The sequence below is a fragment of the Oncorhynchus mykiss genome, chromosome 19 (assembly GCF_057628025.1).
Source record: "Oncorhynchus mykiss isolate SJ-2025 chromosome 19, ASM5762802v1, whole genome shotgun sequence".
NCBI lineage: Eukaryota > Metazoa > Chordata > Actinopteri > Salmoniformes > Salmonidae > Oncorhynchus > Oncorhynchus mykiss.
Window position 1 is genome coordinate 1,200,844 of NC_143040.1, and position 14,157 is coordinate 1,215,000.

General features: G+C 51.9%; 1 protein-coding gene across 1 annotated transcript in view; it reads right to left on the reverse strand.

Annotated features, from left to right (window-relative positions):
- Positions 1-568: 568 nt before the first annotated feature.
- LOC118936694 (TBC1 domain family member 1) overlaps positions 569-14,157 on the reverse strand; it is a 142,983-nt gene continuing 129,394 nt past the window's right edge. The window contains 6 exon segments of the mRNA XM_090209854.1: positions 569-1,881; positions 1,883-1,952; positions 2,033-2,210; positions 6,795-6,964; positions 10,843-11,002; positions 14,106-14,157. The exon segment at positions 14,106-14,157 is cut by the window's right edge and continues 92 nt beyond it. Coding sequence (XP_090065980.1) covers positions 1,611-1,881; positions 1,883-1,952; positions 2,033-2,210; positions 6,795-6,964; positions 10,843-11,002; positions 14,106-14,157 — 901 coding nt within the window. The 3' untranslated portion in view covers positions 569-1,610.

Sequence of the window (14,157 nt, forward strand, 5' to 3'; positions counted from 1 at the left end):
GTTGTGAATCTGTTTATTTATTTTAAATCTTTATTTAACTTCAGGCTGGTCGGTGAAGAACAAATTCTCATTTACAAATGACGGCCGACCCCGGACGCTGGGCCAATCGTTGAGCTCTACGGGACTCCCAATCACCGACCCCGGACCAATCGTTGAGCTCTACGGGACTCCCAATCGCCGACCCCGGACCAATCGTTGAGGTCTACGGGACTCCCAATCACCGACCCCGGACGCTGGGCCAATCGTTGAGCTCTACGGGACTCCCAATCACCGACCCCGGACCTGGGCCAATCGTTGAGCTCTACGGGACTCCCAATCACCGACCCCGGACGCTGGGCCAATCGTTGAGCTCTACAGGACTCCCAATCACCGACCCCGGACGCTGGGCCAATCGTTGAGCTCTACGGGACTCCCAATCGCCGACCCCGGACCTGGGCCAATCGTTGAGCTCTATGGGACTCCCAATCGCCGACCCCGGACGCTGGGCCAATCGTGACCGGACATGATACAGCCGGGATTCGAACCAGGGACTATAAAAGTGACAGACCGCTGCGCCACTCGGAAGCCATTTATTTTGGTTTTGCATATATAGTATATATATATATATATATAGTGTACAAGATGTTTCCTGTGGCAAAGACTGTGCAATAAACACATCTCAACACACACTGACACAGGCAGAGAGACATACAGGCAGAGAGACACGCAGGCAGAGAGACACACAGGCAGAGAGACAAGCAGGCAGAGAGACACACAGGCAGAGAGACACACAGGCAGGAGAGACACGCAGGCAGAGAGACACGCAGGCAGAGAGACACACAGGCAGAGAGACACGCAGGCAGAGAGACACACAGGCAGAGAGACACACAGGCAGAGAGACACGCAGGCAGAGAGACACGCAGGCAGAGAGACAGACAGACAGACAGGCAGAGAGACAGAAAGACAGGCAGAGACACGCAGGCAGAGAGACACGCAGGCAGAGAGACACAGGCAGAGAGACACGCAGCAACACGCAGGCAGAGAGACACACAGGCAGAGAGACACACAGGCAGAGAGACAGACAGACAGGCAGAGAGACAGACAGACAGGCAGAGAGACAGACAGACAGGCAGAGAGACAGACAGACAGGCAGAGAGACACGCAGGCAGAGAGACACACAGGCAGAGAGACACACAGGCAGAGAGACAGACAGACAGGCAGAGAGACAGACAGACAGGCAGAGAGACAGACAGACAGGCAGAGAGACAGACAGACAGGCAGAGAGACACACAGGCAGAGAGACACACAGGCAGAGAGACGCACACATCTGACTGCAATAGTAACTGTGTGTATAGGACTGTTGTGTGGAGTATTCGGCCCAGAGAGGACAGAGAACCCCCCCCCTCCCCCTAACCCCATTTCTCCAGTTTAGTACAGGAGAACAGTCCTCTGGGAGAGGATTCAGTGTTCTGGTAGAGCCAGTGGATGAGGGAGGAGAGGGGAGGACATCGCTGTCCCTTGTCCCAGTCTGGGCTCCTCTCTGCGTGGGGACGTCCACACCCTGTCCATCTCTCTGTCCATCTCTCGGGCCATCTCTTTGGCCATCTCTCGGGCCATCTCTCTGGCCATCTCTAGAGGGCCATCTCTCGGGCCATCTCTCGGGCCATCTCTCTGTCCATCTCTCTGTCCATCTCTCTGTCCATCTCTGGGCCATCTCTCTGTCCATCTCTCGGGCCATCTCTCGGGCCATCTGTGTCGGCAGTGGAGTGTGTGTGAGGGTCCAGGTTGAAGTCCCCGTGCGTTGTGTGTGTGTGTATTCCCAGCGCGGTGAGGAGTGTGTGCAGGTGTGTGACGGCGCTCCGCAGTCCGTTCCTCTCCTCCTCCAGGTCGAACACCCGTTCTCAGCAGAGCCTCCGATTGGGCCAGCCCCTCCACCTGGCCTTCCAGCGGCACACACCGAGCCTCTGGGACACCTGGAGAGACACAAAACATGTGTGTTTAGTGTGTGCGTGTGTGTGTGTGTTTAGTGTGTGTGTGTTTAGTGTGTGTTTACCTGCAGTTCCTCCCAGCAGGTCGAGGTTTTGCTGTCGGAGGCTCTGATTGGTGCGTTCCAGCTGGGCGGTGCGCTGCGATTGGTTGAGGTGAGCGGGCGTGTCACACAGCTCGTCCTGTAAGACGTGGTATTCCACCTCGTACGCCTGCAGCTGATTGGACAGGTCCATCTCACACACCTACGCGCACACACACACACACACACACAGGTCATTCAGTCTGGCTCTCAGGGGGAGGGGCCCTGAAGAGGTCATTCAGTCTGGCTCTAGGGGGGGGGGGGGGGGGGGGGGGGGGCCCTGAAGACTGGTACTCTGGGGGGGGGGGGGGGGGCCCTGAAGAGGTCAGATGGGATGGGAGGACAGCTCATAATAATGTCTGGAACGGAGAGGACGGAACGGCATCAACATGGAAACCCCAGGGGTGATGTAGATGGCTCCATTCCATGGATTCCGTTCCAGCCTTTATTAACTAAGTTGTTGAATTATCGGTAGTGTCCTCAGGCCTCCTGAAACAGACTGGCTGAACCTATTAGAGTGCGTGTATCTCTCTCGGTGTGAGTGTGTGAGTCAGTGTGTGAGCATGTTTCTTTGTGTGTGCGTGTGAGAGAAGAGAGAGTGTGTGTATGTATGTGTGTGTGTGTGTGTGTGTGTGTGTGTGTGTGTGTGTGTGTGAGAGAAGAGAGAGTGTGTCTATGTGTGTGTGTATATATGTGAGTGTCTATGTGTGTGTGTATATATGTGTGTGTGTGTGTGTGTGTGTGTGTGTGTGTGTGTGTGTGTGTGTGTGAGAAGAGAGAGTGTGTCTATGTGTGTGTGTATATATGTGAGTGTCTATGTGTGTGTGTATATATGTGTGTGTGTGTGTATATGTGTGTGTGTGTGTCTGTGTGTGTGTATATGTGTGTGTGTGTGTATATATGTGTGTGTGTGTATGTGTGTGTGTGTGTATATATATATATGTGTGTGTGTGTGTGTGTGTGTGTGTGTGTGTGTGTGTGTGTGTGTGTGTGTGTGTGTGTGTTGTGTGTGTGTGTGTGTGTGTGTGTGTGTGTAATTTGGTACAAGGGTAAAGTTCTCTGTTTCCAGGAAGTAGTGTTTTGAGAGCACCACTCCCCTGCCTCCAGACTACCTGGAAATCACCCCGTGTCCTCTCTGTCTCGATGTGTCCTCCACTGTCTGTCCTCTCTGTCTCGATGTGTCCTCCACTGTCTGTCCTCTCTGTCTGTCCTCCACTGTCTGCCAACAGACTACCTGGAAATCACCCCGTGTCCTCTCTGTCTCGATGTGTTCTCCACTGTCTGTCCTCTCTGTCTGTCCTCCACTGTCTGTCCTCCACTGTCTGTCCTCCACTGTCTGTCCTCCACTGTCTGTCCTCTCTGTCTCGATGTGTTCTCCACTGTCTGTCCTCCACTGTCTGTCCTCCACTGTCTGTCCTCCACTGTCTGTCCTCCACTGTCTGTCCTCTCTGTCTCGATGTGTTCTCCACTGTCTGTCCTCCACTGTCTGTCCTCCACTGTCTGTCCTCCACTGTCTGTCCTCCACTGTCTGTCCTCTCTGTCTCGATGTGTCCTCCACTGTCTGTCCTCTTTGTCTCAATGTGTTCTCCACTGTCTGTCCTCTCTGTCTCGATGTGTCCTCCACTGTCTGTCCTCTCTGTCTGTCCTCCACTGTCAGCCTCCAGACTACCTGGAAATCACCCCGTGTCCTCTCTGCCTCGATGTGTCCTCCACTGTCTGTCCTCTCTGTCTCGATGTGTCCTCCACTGTCTGTCCTCCACTGTCTGCCTCCAGACTACCTGGAAATCACCCCGTGTCCTCTCTGTCTCGATGTGTCCTCCACTGTCTGTCCTCTCTGTCTCGATGTGTTCTCCACTGTCTGTCCTCCACTGTCTGTCCTCCACTGTCTGTCCTTCACTGTCTGTCCTCCACTGTCTGTCCTCCACTGTCTGTCCTCTCTGTGTCTCGATGTGTCCTCCACTGTCTGTCCTCCACTGTCTGCCTCAAGACTACCTGGAAATCACCCCGTGTCCTCTCTGTCTCGATGTGTTCTCCACTGTCTGTCCTCCACTGTCTGTCCTCCACTGTCTGTCCTCTCTGTGTCTCGATGTGTTCTCCCACTGTCTGTCCTCTCTGTCTCGATGTGTTCTCCACTGTCTGTCCTCCACTGTCTGTCCTCCACTGTCTCGATGTGTCCTCCACTGTCTGTCCTCCACTGTCTGTCCTCCACTGTCTGTCCTCTCTGTCTCGATGTGTCCTCCACTGTCTGTCCTCTCTGTCTGTCCTCCACTGTCTGCCTCCAGACTACCTGGAAATCACCCCGTGTCCTCTCTGTCTTGATGTGTTCTCCACTGTCTGTCCTCTCTGTCTCGATGTGTTCTCCACTGTCTGTCCTCCACTGTCTGTCCTCACTGTCTGTCCTCCACTGTCTGTTCTCCACTGTCTGTCCTCCACTGTCTGTCCTCTCTGTCTCGATGTGTCCTCCACTGTCTGTCCTCCACTGTCTGTCCTCTCTGTCTCGATGTGTCCTCCACTGTCTGTCCTCTCTGTCTCGATGTGTCCTCCACTGTCTCTCCTCTCAGTCCCAGATTAGGTAATGTAGTCTACTATAGACCCCCACCTGTCCCAGGTTAGGTAATGTAGTCTACTATAGACCCCCACCAGTCCCAGGTTAGGTAATGTAGTCTACTATAGACCCCCCAACCAGTCCCAGGTTAGGTAATGCAGTCTACTATAGACCCCCCCACCAGTCCCAGGTTAGGTAATGTAGTCTACTATAGACCCCCCCACAAGTCCCAGGTTAGGTAATGTAGTCTACTATAGACCCCCACCAGTCCCAGGTTAGGTAATGTAGTCTACTATAGACCCCCCCCCCCCCCCCACCAGTCCCAGGTTAGGTAATGTAGTCTACTATAGACCCCCCCCCCCACCAGTCCCAGGTTAGGTAATGTAGTCTACTATAGACCCCACCCCCCACCAGTCCCTGGTTAGATAATGTAGTCTACTATAGACCCCCCCCCCCCACCACCAGGCCCAGGTAAGGTAATGTAGTCTACTATAGACCCCCACCAGTCCCAGGTTAGGTAATGTAGTCTACTATAGACCCCCCCCCCCCACCAGTCCCAGGTTAGGTAATGTAGTCTACTATAGACCCCACCCCCCACCAGTCCCTGGTTAGATAATGTAGTCTACTATAGACCCCCCCCACCAGTCCCAGGTTAGGTAATGCAGTCTACTATAGACCCCCACCACCAGGCCCAGGTAAGGTAATGTAGTCTACTATAGACCCCCACCAGTCCCAGGTTAGGTAATGTAGTCTACTATAGACCCCCCCCCCCCCCCCCCAACAGTCCCAGGTTAGGTAATGTAGTCTACTATAGACCCCCCCACCAGTCCCAGGTTAGGTAATGTAGTCTACTATAGACACCCCCACCAGTCCCAGGTTAGGTAATGTAGTCTACTATAGACCCCCCCCCAGTCCCAGGTTAGGTAATGTAGTCTACTATAGACCCCCCCCCACCAGTCCCAGGTTAGGTAATGTAGTCTACTATAGACCCCCCCAAACCCAGGATAGGTAATGCAGTCTACTATAGACCCCCCCCCCCCCCAGTCCCAGGTTAGGTAATGTAGTCTACTATAGACCCCCACCTGTCCCAGGTTAGGTAATGTAGTCTACTATAGACCCCCCCACCAGTCCCAGGTTAGGTAATGTAGTCTACTATAGACTACAACACCAGTCCCAGGTTAGGTAATGTATTCTACTACAGACCCCCACCCCCCACCAGTCCCAGGTTAGGTAATGTAGTCTACTATAGACCCCCCCCACCAGTCCCAGGTTAGGTAATGTAGTCTATTATAGACCCCCCCCCCCCACCAGTCCCAGGTTAGGTAATGTAGTCTACTATAGACTACAACACCAGTCCCAGGTTAGGTAATGTATTCTACTACAGACCCCCACCCCCCACCAGTCCCAGGTTAGGTAATGTAGTCTACTATAGACCCCCCCCCCCCACCAGTCCCAGGTTAGGTAATGTAGTCTATTATAGACCCCCCCCCCACCAGTCCCAGGTTAGGTAATGTAGTCTACTATAGACCCCCACCCCCCACCAGTCCCAGGTTAGGTAATGTAGTCTACTATAGACCCCCACCCCCACCAGTCCCAGGTTAGGTAATGTAGTCTACTATAGACCCCCCCACCAGTCCCAGGTTAGGTAATGCAGTCTACTATAGACCCCCCCCCAGTCCCAGGTTAGGTAATGTAGTCTACTATAGACCCCCACCAGTCCCAGGTTAGGTAATGTAGTCTACTATATACCCCCCCCCACCCACCAGTCTACCTGGTTGATGGTCTTCTCCATCTGGACTAGTCCCAGGTTATGTAATGTAGTCTACTATAGACCCCCACCAGTCCCAGGTTAGGTAATGTAGTCTACTATAGACCCCCCAACCAGTCCCAGGTTAGGTAATGCAGTCTACTATAGACCCCCCCACCAGTCCCAGGTTAGGTAATGTAGTCTACTATAGACCCCCCCACAAGTCCCAGGTTAGGTAATGTAGTCTACTATAGACCCCCACCAGTCCCAGGTTAGGTAATGCAGTCTACTATAGACCCCCCCCCCCCAGTCCCAGGTTAGGTAATGTAGTCTACTATAGACCCCCACCCCCCCCCCCAGTCCCAGGTTAGGTAATGTAGTCTACTATAGACCCCCCCCCACCAGTCCCAGGTTAGGTAATGTAGTCTACTATAGACCCCACCCCACCAGTCTACCTGGTTGATGGTCTTCTCCATCTGGACCAGTCCCAGGTTAGGTAATGTAGTCTTGATGAAGTCCACTATAGACTCCAGACTGTCGTGCTGTAGGATCAAGGGCTTGTGACTACCCAGAAGACTTAGCGACACCTTGAAGATCACCTCCGAACCCTGGAGAAACAACATGTCTGGAGGAGAGAGAGAGACAGAGAGAGAGAGACAGAGAGAGAGAGAGACAGAGAGAGAGAGAGACAGAGAGAGAGACAGAGAGAGAGGAGACAGCGAGAGAGAGAGAGAGACAGAGAGAGACAGACAGAGAGAGAGAGAGAGGGAGAGAGAGAGAGAGAGACACAGAGACAGAGAGACAGAGAGACAGAGAGAGAGAGAGAGAGAGACAGAGAGAGAGAAGGAGACAGCGAGAGAGAGACAGAGAGGGCAAATTCAGGAGGAGAAGCAACTACATGACATGATAGTAAGTCTCAGTGTTGACTTACAGACAGACAGACAGGCAGACAGACAGGCAGACAAACAGGCAGACAGACAGAGAAGCACGCAGGTGACAGCGCAGGTGTGACGGAGGGAGGACAACATAACAGCAGGTGTGACGGAGGGAGGACAACATAACAGCAGGTGTGACGGAGGGAGGACAACACAACAGCAGGTGTGACGGAGGGAGGACAACACAACAGCAGGTGTGACGGAGGGAGGACAACACAACAGCAGGTGTGACGGAGGGAGGACAACACAACAGCAGGTGTGACGGAGGGAGGACAACACAACAGCAGGTGTGACGGAGGGAGGACTGAAGACTGTGAAATCTGAACCCAGGCCAGCAGACTGAAGACTGAAATCTGACCCCAGGCCAGCAGACTGAAGACTGTAAAATCTGAACCCAGGCCAGCAGACTGAAGACTGAAATCTGACCCCAGGCCAGCAGACTGAAGACTGAAATCTGACCTCAGGCCAGCAGACTGAAGACTGTGAAATCTGACCTCAGGCCAGCAGACTGTGAAATCTGACCCCAGGCCAGCAGACTGAAGACTGTGAAATCTGACCCCAGGCCAGCAGACTGAAGACTGTGAAATCTGACCCCAGGCCAGCAGACTGTGAAATCTGACCCCAGGCCAGCATACTGAAGACTGTGAAATCTGACCCCAGGCCAGCAGACTGTGAAATCTGACCCCAGGCCAGCAGACTGAAGACTGTGAAATCTGACCCCAGGCCAGCAGACTGTGAAATCTGACCCCAGGCCAGCAGACTGAATACACACCTCCTCCTCATACACCTCCTCCTCACACACCTCCTCCTCACACACCTCCTCCTCATACACCTCCACCTCACATACCTCCTCCTCACACACCTCCTCACACACCTCCTCCTCACACACCTCCTACTCATACACCTCCTCCTCATACACCTCCTCCTCACATACCTCCCTCCTCACACACCACCTCCTCCTCATACACCTCCACCTCATACACCAGCACCTCCTCCTCATACATCACCTCCTCCACCTCCACCTCAAACACCTCCTCCTCACACACCTCCACCTCCTCCTCATACACCTCCTCCTCACACACCTCCTCCTCACACACCTCCTCCTCACACACCTCCTCCTCCACTTCCACCTCCTCCTCATACACCTCCTCCTCACACACCTCCTTCTCACACACCTCCTCCTCCTCCTTATACACCTCCTCATACACCTCCTCACACACCTCCTCACACACCTCCACCTCCTCCTCATACACCTCCTCCTCACACACCTCCTCCTCACACACCTCCTCCTCACACACCTCCTCCTCACACACCTCCTCCTCCACTTCCACCTCCTCCTCATACACCTCCTCCTCACACACCTCCTTCTCACACACCTCCTCCTCCTCCTTATACACCTCCTCATACACCTCCTCACACACCTCCTCACACACCTCCAACTCCTCACACACCTCCTCCTCACACCCCCTCCTCACACACCTCCTCCTCACACACCTCCTCCTCATACATCTCCTCCTCATACACACCTCCACCTCCTCACACACCTCCTCCTCACACACCCCCTCCTCACACACCCCCTCCTCACACACTTCCACCTCCTCACACACCTCCACCTCCTCACACACCTCCTCCTCACACACCTCCATCTCACACACCTCCATCTCACACACCTCCACCTCACACACCTCCACCTCACACACATCCACCTCACACACATCCACCTCACACACCCCCACCTCACACACCTCCTCCTCATACACCTCCTCCTCATACACCTCCACCTTCTCCTCATACACCTCCACCTTCTCCTCATACACCTCCACCTTCTCCTCTACCCCTTTCCATTCCTACTAAAGACACTCAACATTACATAGAATACACACCTCCTCCTCAAACACCTCCTCCTCATACAACTCCACCTCTACCCCTTTCCATTCCAAACCAAACCAAACACCCTGGCTACGAAGCCCACAGGTAACTAACCAAACACCCTAGCTACGAAGCATAGAGGTAACTAACCAAACACCCTGGCTACGAAGCCCAGAGGTAACTAACCAAACACCCTAGCTACGAAGCATAGAGGTAACTAACCAAACACCCTGGCTACGAAGCATAGAGGTAACTAACCAAACACCCTGGCTACGAAGCATAGAGGTAACTAACCAAACACCCTGGCTACGAAGCATAGAGGTAACTAACCAAACACCATGGCTACGAAGCCCAGAGGTAACTAACCAAACACCCTAGCTACGAAGCATAGAGGTAACTAACCAAACACCCTGGCTACGAAGCATAGAGGTAACTAACCAACCACCCTGGCTACGAAGCCTAGAGGTAACTAACCAACCACCCTGGCTACGAAGCCCAGAGGTAACTAACCAACCACCCTGGCTACGAAGCATACGGGGAACTAACCAACCACCCTGGCTACGAAGCCTAGAGGTAACTAACCAACAACCCTGGCTACGAAGCCCAGAGGTAACTTACCAAACACCCTGGCTACAAAGCCCAGAGGTAACTTACCAAACACCCTGGCTACGAAGCCCAGAGGTAACTAACCAAACACCCTGGCTACAAAGCCTAGATGTAACTTAACAAACACCCTGGCTACGAAGCCCAGAGGTAACTAACCAACCACCCTGGCTACGAAGCCCAGAGGTAACTAACCAACCACCCTGGCTACGAAGCCTAGAGGTAACTAACCAAACACCCTGGCTACGAAGCATACAGGTAACTAACCAAACACCCTGGCTACGAAGCCCAGAGGTAACTTACCAAACACCCTGGCTACGAAGCCGAGGGGTAACTTACCAAACACCCTGGCTACGAAGCCCAGGGGTAACTAACCAAACACCCTGGCTACGAAGCCTAGAGGTAACTAACCAAACACCCTGGCTACGAAGCCCAGAAGTAACTAACCAAACACCCTGGCTACGAAGCCCAGAGGTAACTAACCAAACACCCTAGCTACGAAGCATAGAGGTAACTAACCAAACACCCTGGCTACGAAGCATAGAGGTAACTAACCAAACACCCTGGCTATGAAGCATAGAGGTAACTAACCAAACACCCTGGCTACGAAGCCCAGAGATAACTTACCAAACACCCTGGCTACTAAGCCCAGAGCGAACTTACCAAACACCCTGGCTATGAAGCCTAGAGGTAACTAACCAAACACCCTGGCTACGAAGCCCAGAAGTAACTTACCAAACACCCTGGCTACGAAGCCCAGAGGTAACTAACCAAACACCCTGGCTACGAAGCCCAGAGGTAACTTACCAACACCCTGGCTACGAAGCCCAGAGGTAACTAACCAAACACCCTAGCTACGAAGCCCACAGGTAACTAACCAAACACCCTGGCTACGAAGCCCAGAGGTAACTTACCAAACACCCTGGCTACGAAGCCCAGAGGTAACTTACCAAACACCCTAGGCTACGAAGCCCAGAGGTAACTTACCAAACACCCTAGGCTACGAAGCCCAGAGGTAACTTACCAAACACCCTGGCTACGAAGCCTAGAGGTAACTAACCAACCACCCTGGCTACGAAGCCCAGAGGTAACTTACCAAACACCCTGGCTACGAAGCCCAGAGGGAAGTGCGAGGCGAAGGCCGTGAGGAACCAGGGAGCAGCGTAGAGAGACGGTCCTATCTCATGCTGTTCCAGATGGACGTACAGGTCTCTGTGGTAGTCATGGAGGAGACGAGACAGCTGGTACATCTGAATCTGGTGGGGGGAGACGGACATACACTGAGTGAACAAAACTTAAAGAACAGCTTCCCCATGTTGAGTTGCATCCGCTTTTGCCCTCAGAATAACAGACTCAATTCGTCGGGGCTCTACAAGGTGTTGCACAGGGAGGCTGGTGCCTGTAGTATCATCATGTCAGGTCTGTACTGCTTGGTGTGTAGTATCATCATGTCAGGTCTGTACTGCTTGGTGTGGTACCTGTAGTATCATCATGTCAGGTCTGTACTGCTTGGTGTGGTACCTGTAGTATCATCATGTCAGGTCTGTACTGCTTGGTGTGGTACCTGTAGTATCATCATGTCAGGTCTGTACTGCTTGGTGTGGTACCTGTAGTATCATCATGTCAGGTCTGTACTGCTTGGTGTGGTACCTGTAGTATCATCATGTCAGGTCTGTACTGCTTGGTGTGGTACCTGTAGTATCATCATGTCAGGTCTGTACTGCTTGGTGTGGTACCTGTAGTATCATCATGTCAGGTCTGTACTGCTTGGTGTGGTACCTGTAGTATCATCATGTCAGGTCTGTACTGCTTGGTGTGGTACCTGTAGTATCATCATGTCAGGTCTGTAGTGCTTGGTGTGGTACCTGTAGTATCATCATGTCAGGTCTGTACTGCTTGGTGTGGTACCTGTAGTATCATCATGTCAGGTCTGTACTGCTTGGTGTGGTACCTGTAGTATTATCATGTCAGGTCTGTACTGCTTGGTGTGGTACCTGTAGTATCATCATGTCAGGTCTGTACTGCTTGGTGTGGTACCTGTAGTATCATCATGTCAGGTCTGTACTGCTTGGTGCGGTACCTGTAGTATCATCATGTCAGGTCTGTACTGCTTGGTGTGGTACCTGTAGTATCATCATGTCAGGTCTGTACTGCTTGGTGTGGTACCTGTAGTATCATCATGTCAGGTCTGTACTGCTTGGTGTGGTACCTGTAGTATCATCATGTCAGGTCTGTACTGCTTGGTGTGGTACCTGTAGTATCATCATGTCAGGTCTATACTGCTTGGTGTGGTACCTGTAGTATCATCATGTCAGGTCTGTACTGCTTGGTGTGGTACCTGTAGTATCATCATGTCAGGTCTGTACTGCTTGGTGTGGTACCTGTAGTATCATCATGTCAGGTCTGTACTGCTTGGTGTGGTACCTGTAGTATCATCATGTCAGGTCTGTACTGCTTGGTGTGGTACCTGTAGTATCATCATGTCAGGTCTGTACTGCTTGGTGTGGTACCTGTAGTATCATCATGTCAGGTCTGTACTGCTTGGTGTGGTACCTGTAGTATTATCATGTCAGGTCTGTACTGCTTGGTGTGGTACCTGTAGTATCATCATGTCAGGTCTGTACTGCTTGGTGTGGTACCTGTAGTATTATCATGTCAGGTCTGTACTGCTTGGTGTGGTACCTGTAGTATCATCATGTCAGGTCTGTCCTGCTTGGTGTGGTACCTGTAGTATCATCATGTCAGGTCTGTACTGCTTGGTGTGGTACCTGTAGTATCATCATGTCAGGTCTGTACTGCTTGGTGTGGTACCTGTAGTATCATCATGTCAGGTCTGTACTGCTTGGTGTGGTACCTGTAGTATCACCATGTCAGGTCTGTACTGCTTGGTGTGGTACCTGTAGTATCATCATGTCAGGTCTGTACTGCTTGGTGTGGTACCTGTAGTATCATCATGTCAGGTCTGTACTGCTTGGTGTGGTACCTGTAGTATCATCATGTCAGGTCTGTACTGCTTGGTGTGGTACCTGTAGTATCATCATGTCAGGTCTGTACTGCTTGGTGTGGTACCTGTAGTATCATCATGTCAGGTCTGTACTGCTTGGTGTGGTACCTGTAGTATCATCATGTCAGGTCTGTACTTCTTGGTGTGGTACCTGTAGTATCATCATGTCAGGTCTGTACTGCTTGGTGTGGTACCTGTAGTATCATCATGTCAGGTCTGTACTGCTTGGTGTGGTACCTGTAGTATCATCATGTCAGGTCTGTACTGCTTGGTGTGGTACCTGTAGTATCATCATGTCAGGTCTGTACTGCTTGGTGTGGTACCTGTAGTATTATCATGTCAGGTCTGTACTGCTTGGTGTGGTACCTGTAGTATCATCATGTCAGGTCTGTACTGCTTGGTGTGGTACCTGTAGTATCATCATGTCAGGTCTGTACTGCTTGGTGTGGTACCTGTAGTATCATCATGTCAGGTCTGTACTGCTTGGTGTGGTACCTGTAGTATCATCATGGCAGGTCTGTACTGCTTGGTGTGGTACCTGTAGTATTATCATGTCAGGTCTGTACTGCTTGGTGTGGTACCTGTAGTATCATCATGTCAGGTCTGTACTGCTTGGTGTGGTACCTGTAGTATCATCATGTCAGGTCTGTACTGCTTGGTGTGGTACCTGTAGTATCATCATGTCAGGTCTGTACTGCTTGGTGTGGTACCTGTAGTATCATCATGTCAGGTCTGTACTGCTTGGTGTGGTACCTGTAGTATCATCATGTCAGGTCTGTACTGCTTGGTGTGGTACCTGTAGTATCATCATGTCAGGTCTGTACTGCTTGGTGTGGTACCTGTAGTATCATCATGTCAGGTCTGTACTGCTTGGTGTGGTACCTGTAGTATCATCATGTCAGGTCTATACTGCTTGGTGTGTTACCTGTAGTATCATCATGTCAGGTCTGTACTGCTTGGTGTGGTACCTGTAGTATCATCATGTCAGGTCTGTACTGCTTGGTGTGGTACCTGTAGTATCATCATGTCAGGTCTGTACTGCTTGGTGTGGTACCTGTAGTATCATCATGTCAGGTCTGTACTGCTTGGTGTGGTACCTGTAGTATCATCATGTCAGGTCTGTACTGCTTGGTGTGGTACCTGTAGTATCATCATGTCAGGTCTGTACTGCTTGGTGTGGTACCTGTAGTATCATCATGTCAGGTCTGTACTGCTTGGTGTGGTACCTGTAGTATCATCATGTCAGGTCTGTACTGCTTGGTGTGGTACCTGTAGTATCATCATGGCAGGTCTGTACTGCTTGGTGTGGTACCTGTAGTATCATCATGTCAGGTCTGTACTGCTTGGTGTGGTACCTGTAGTATCATCATGTCAGGTCTGTACTGCTTGCGAAGCCCCATATGATAC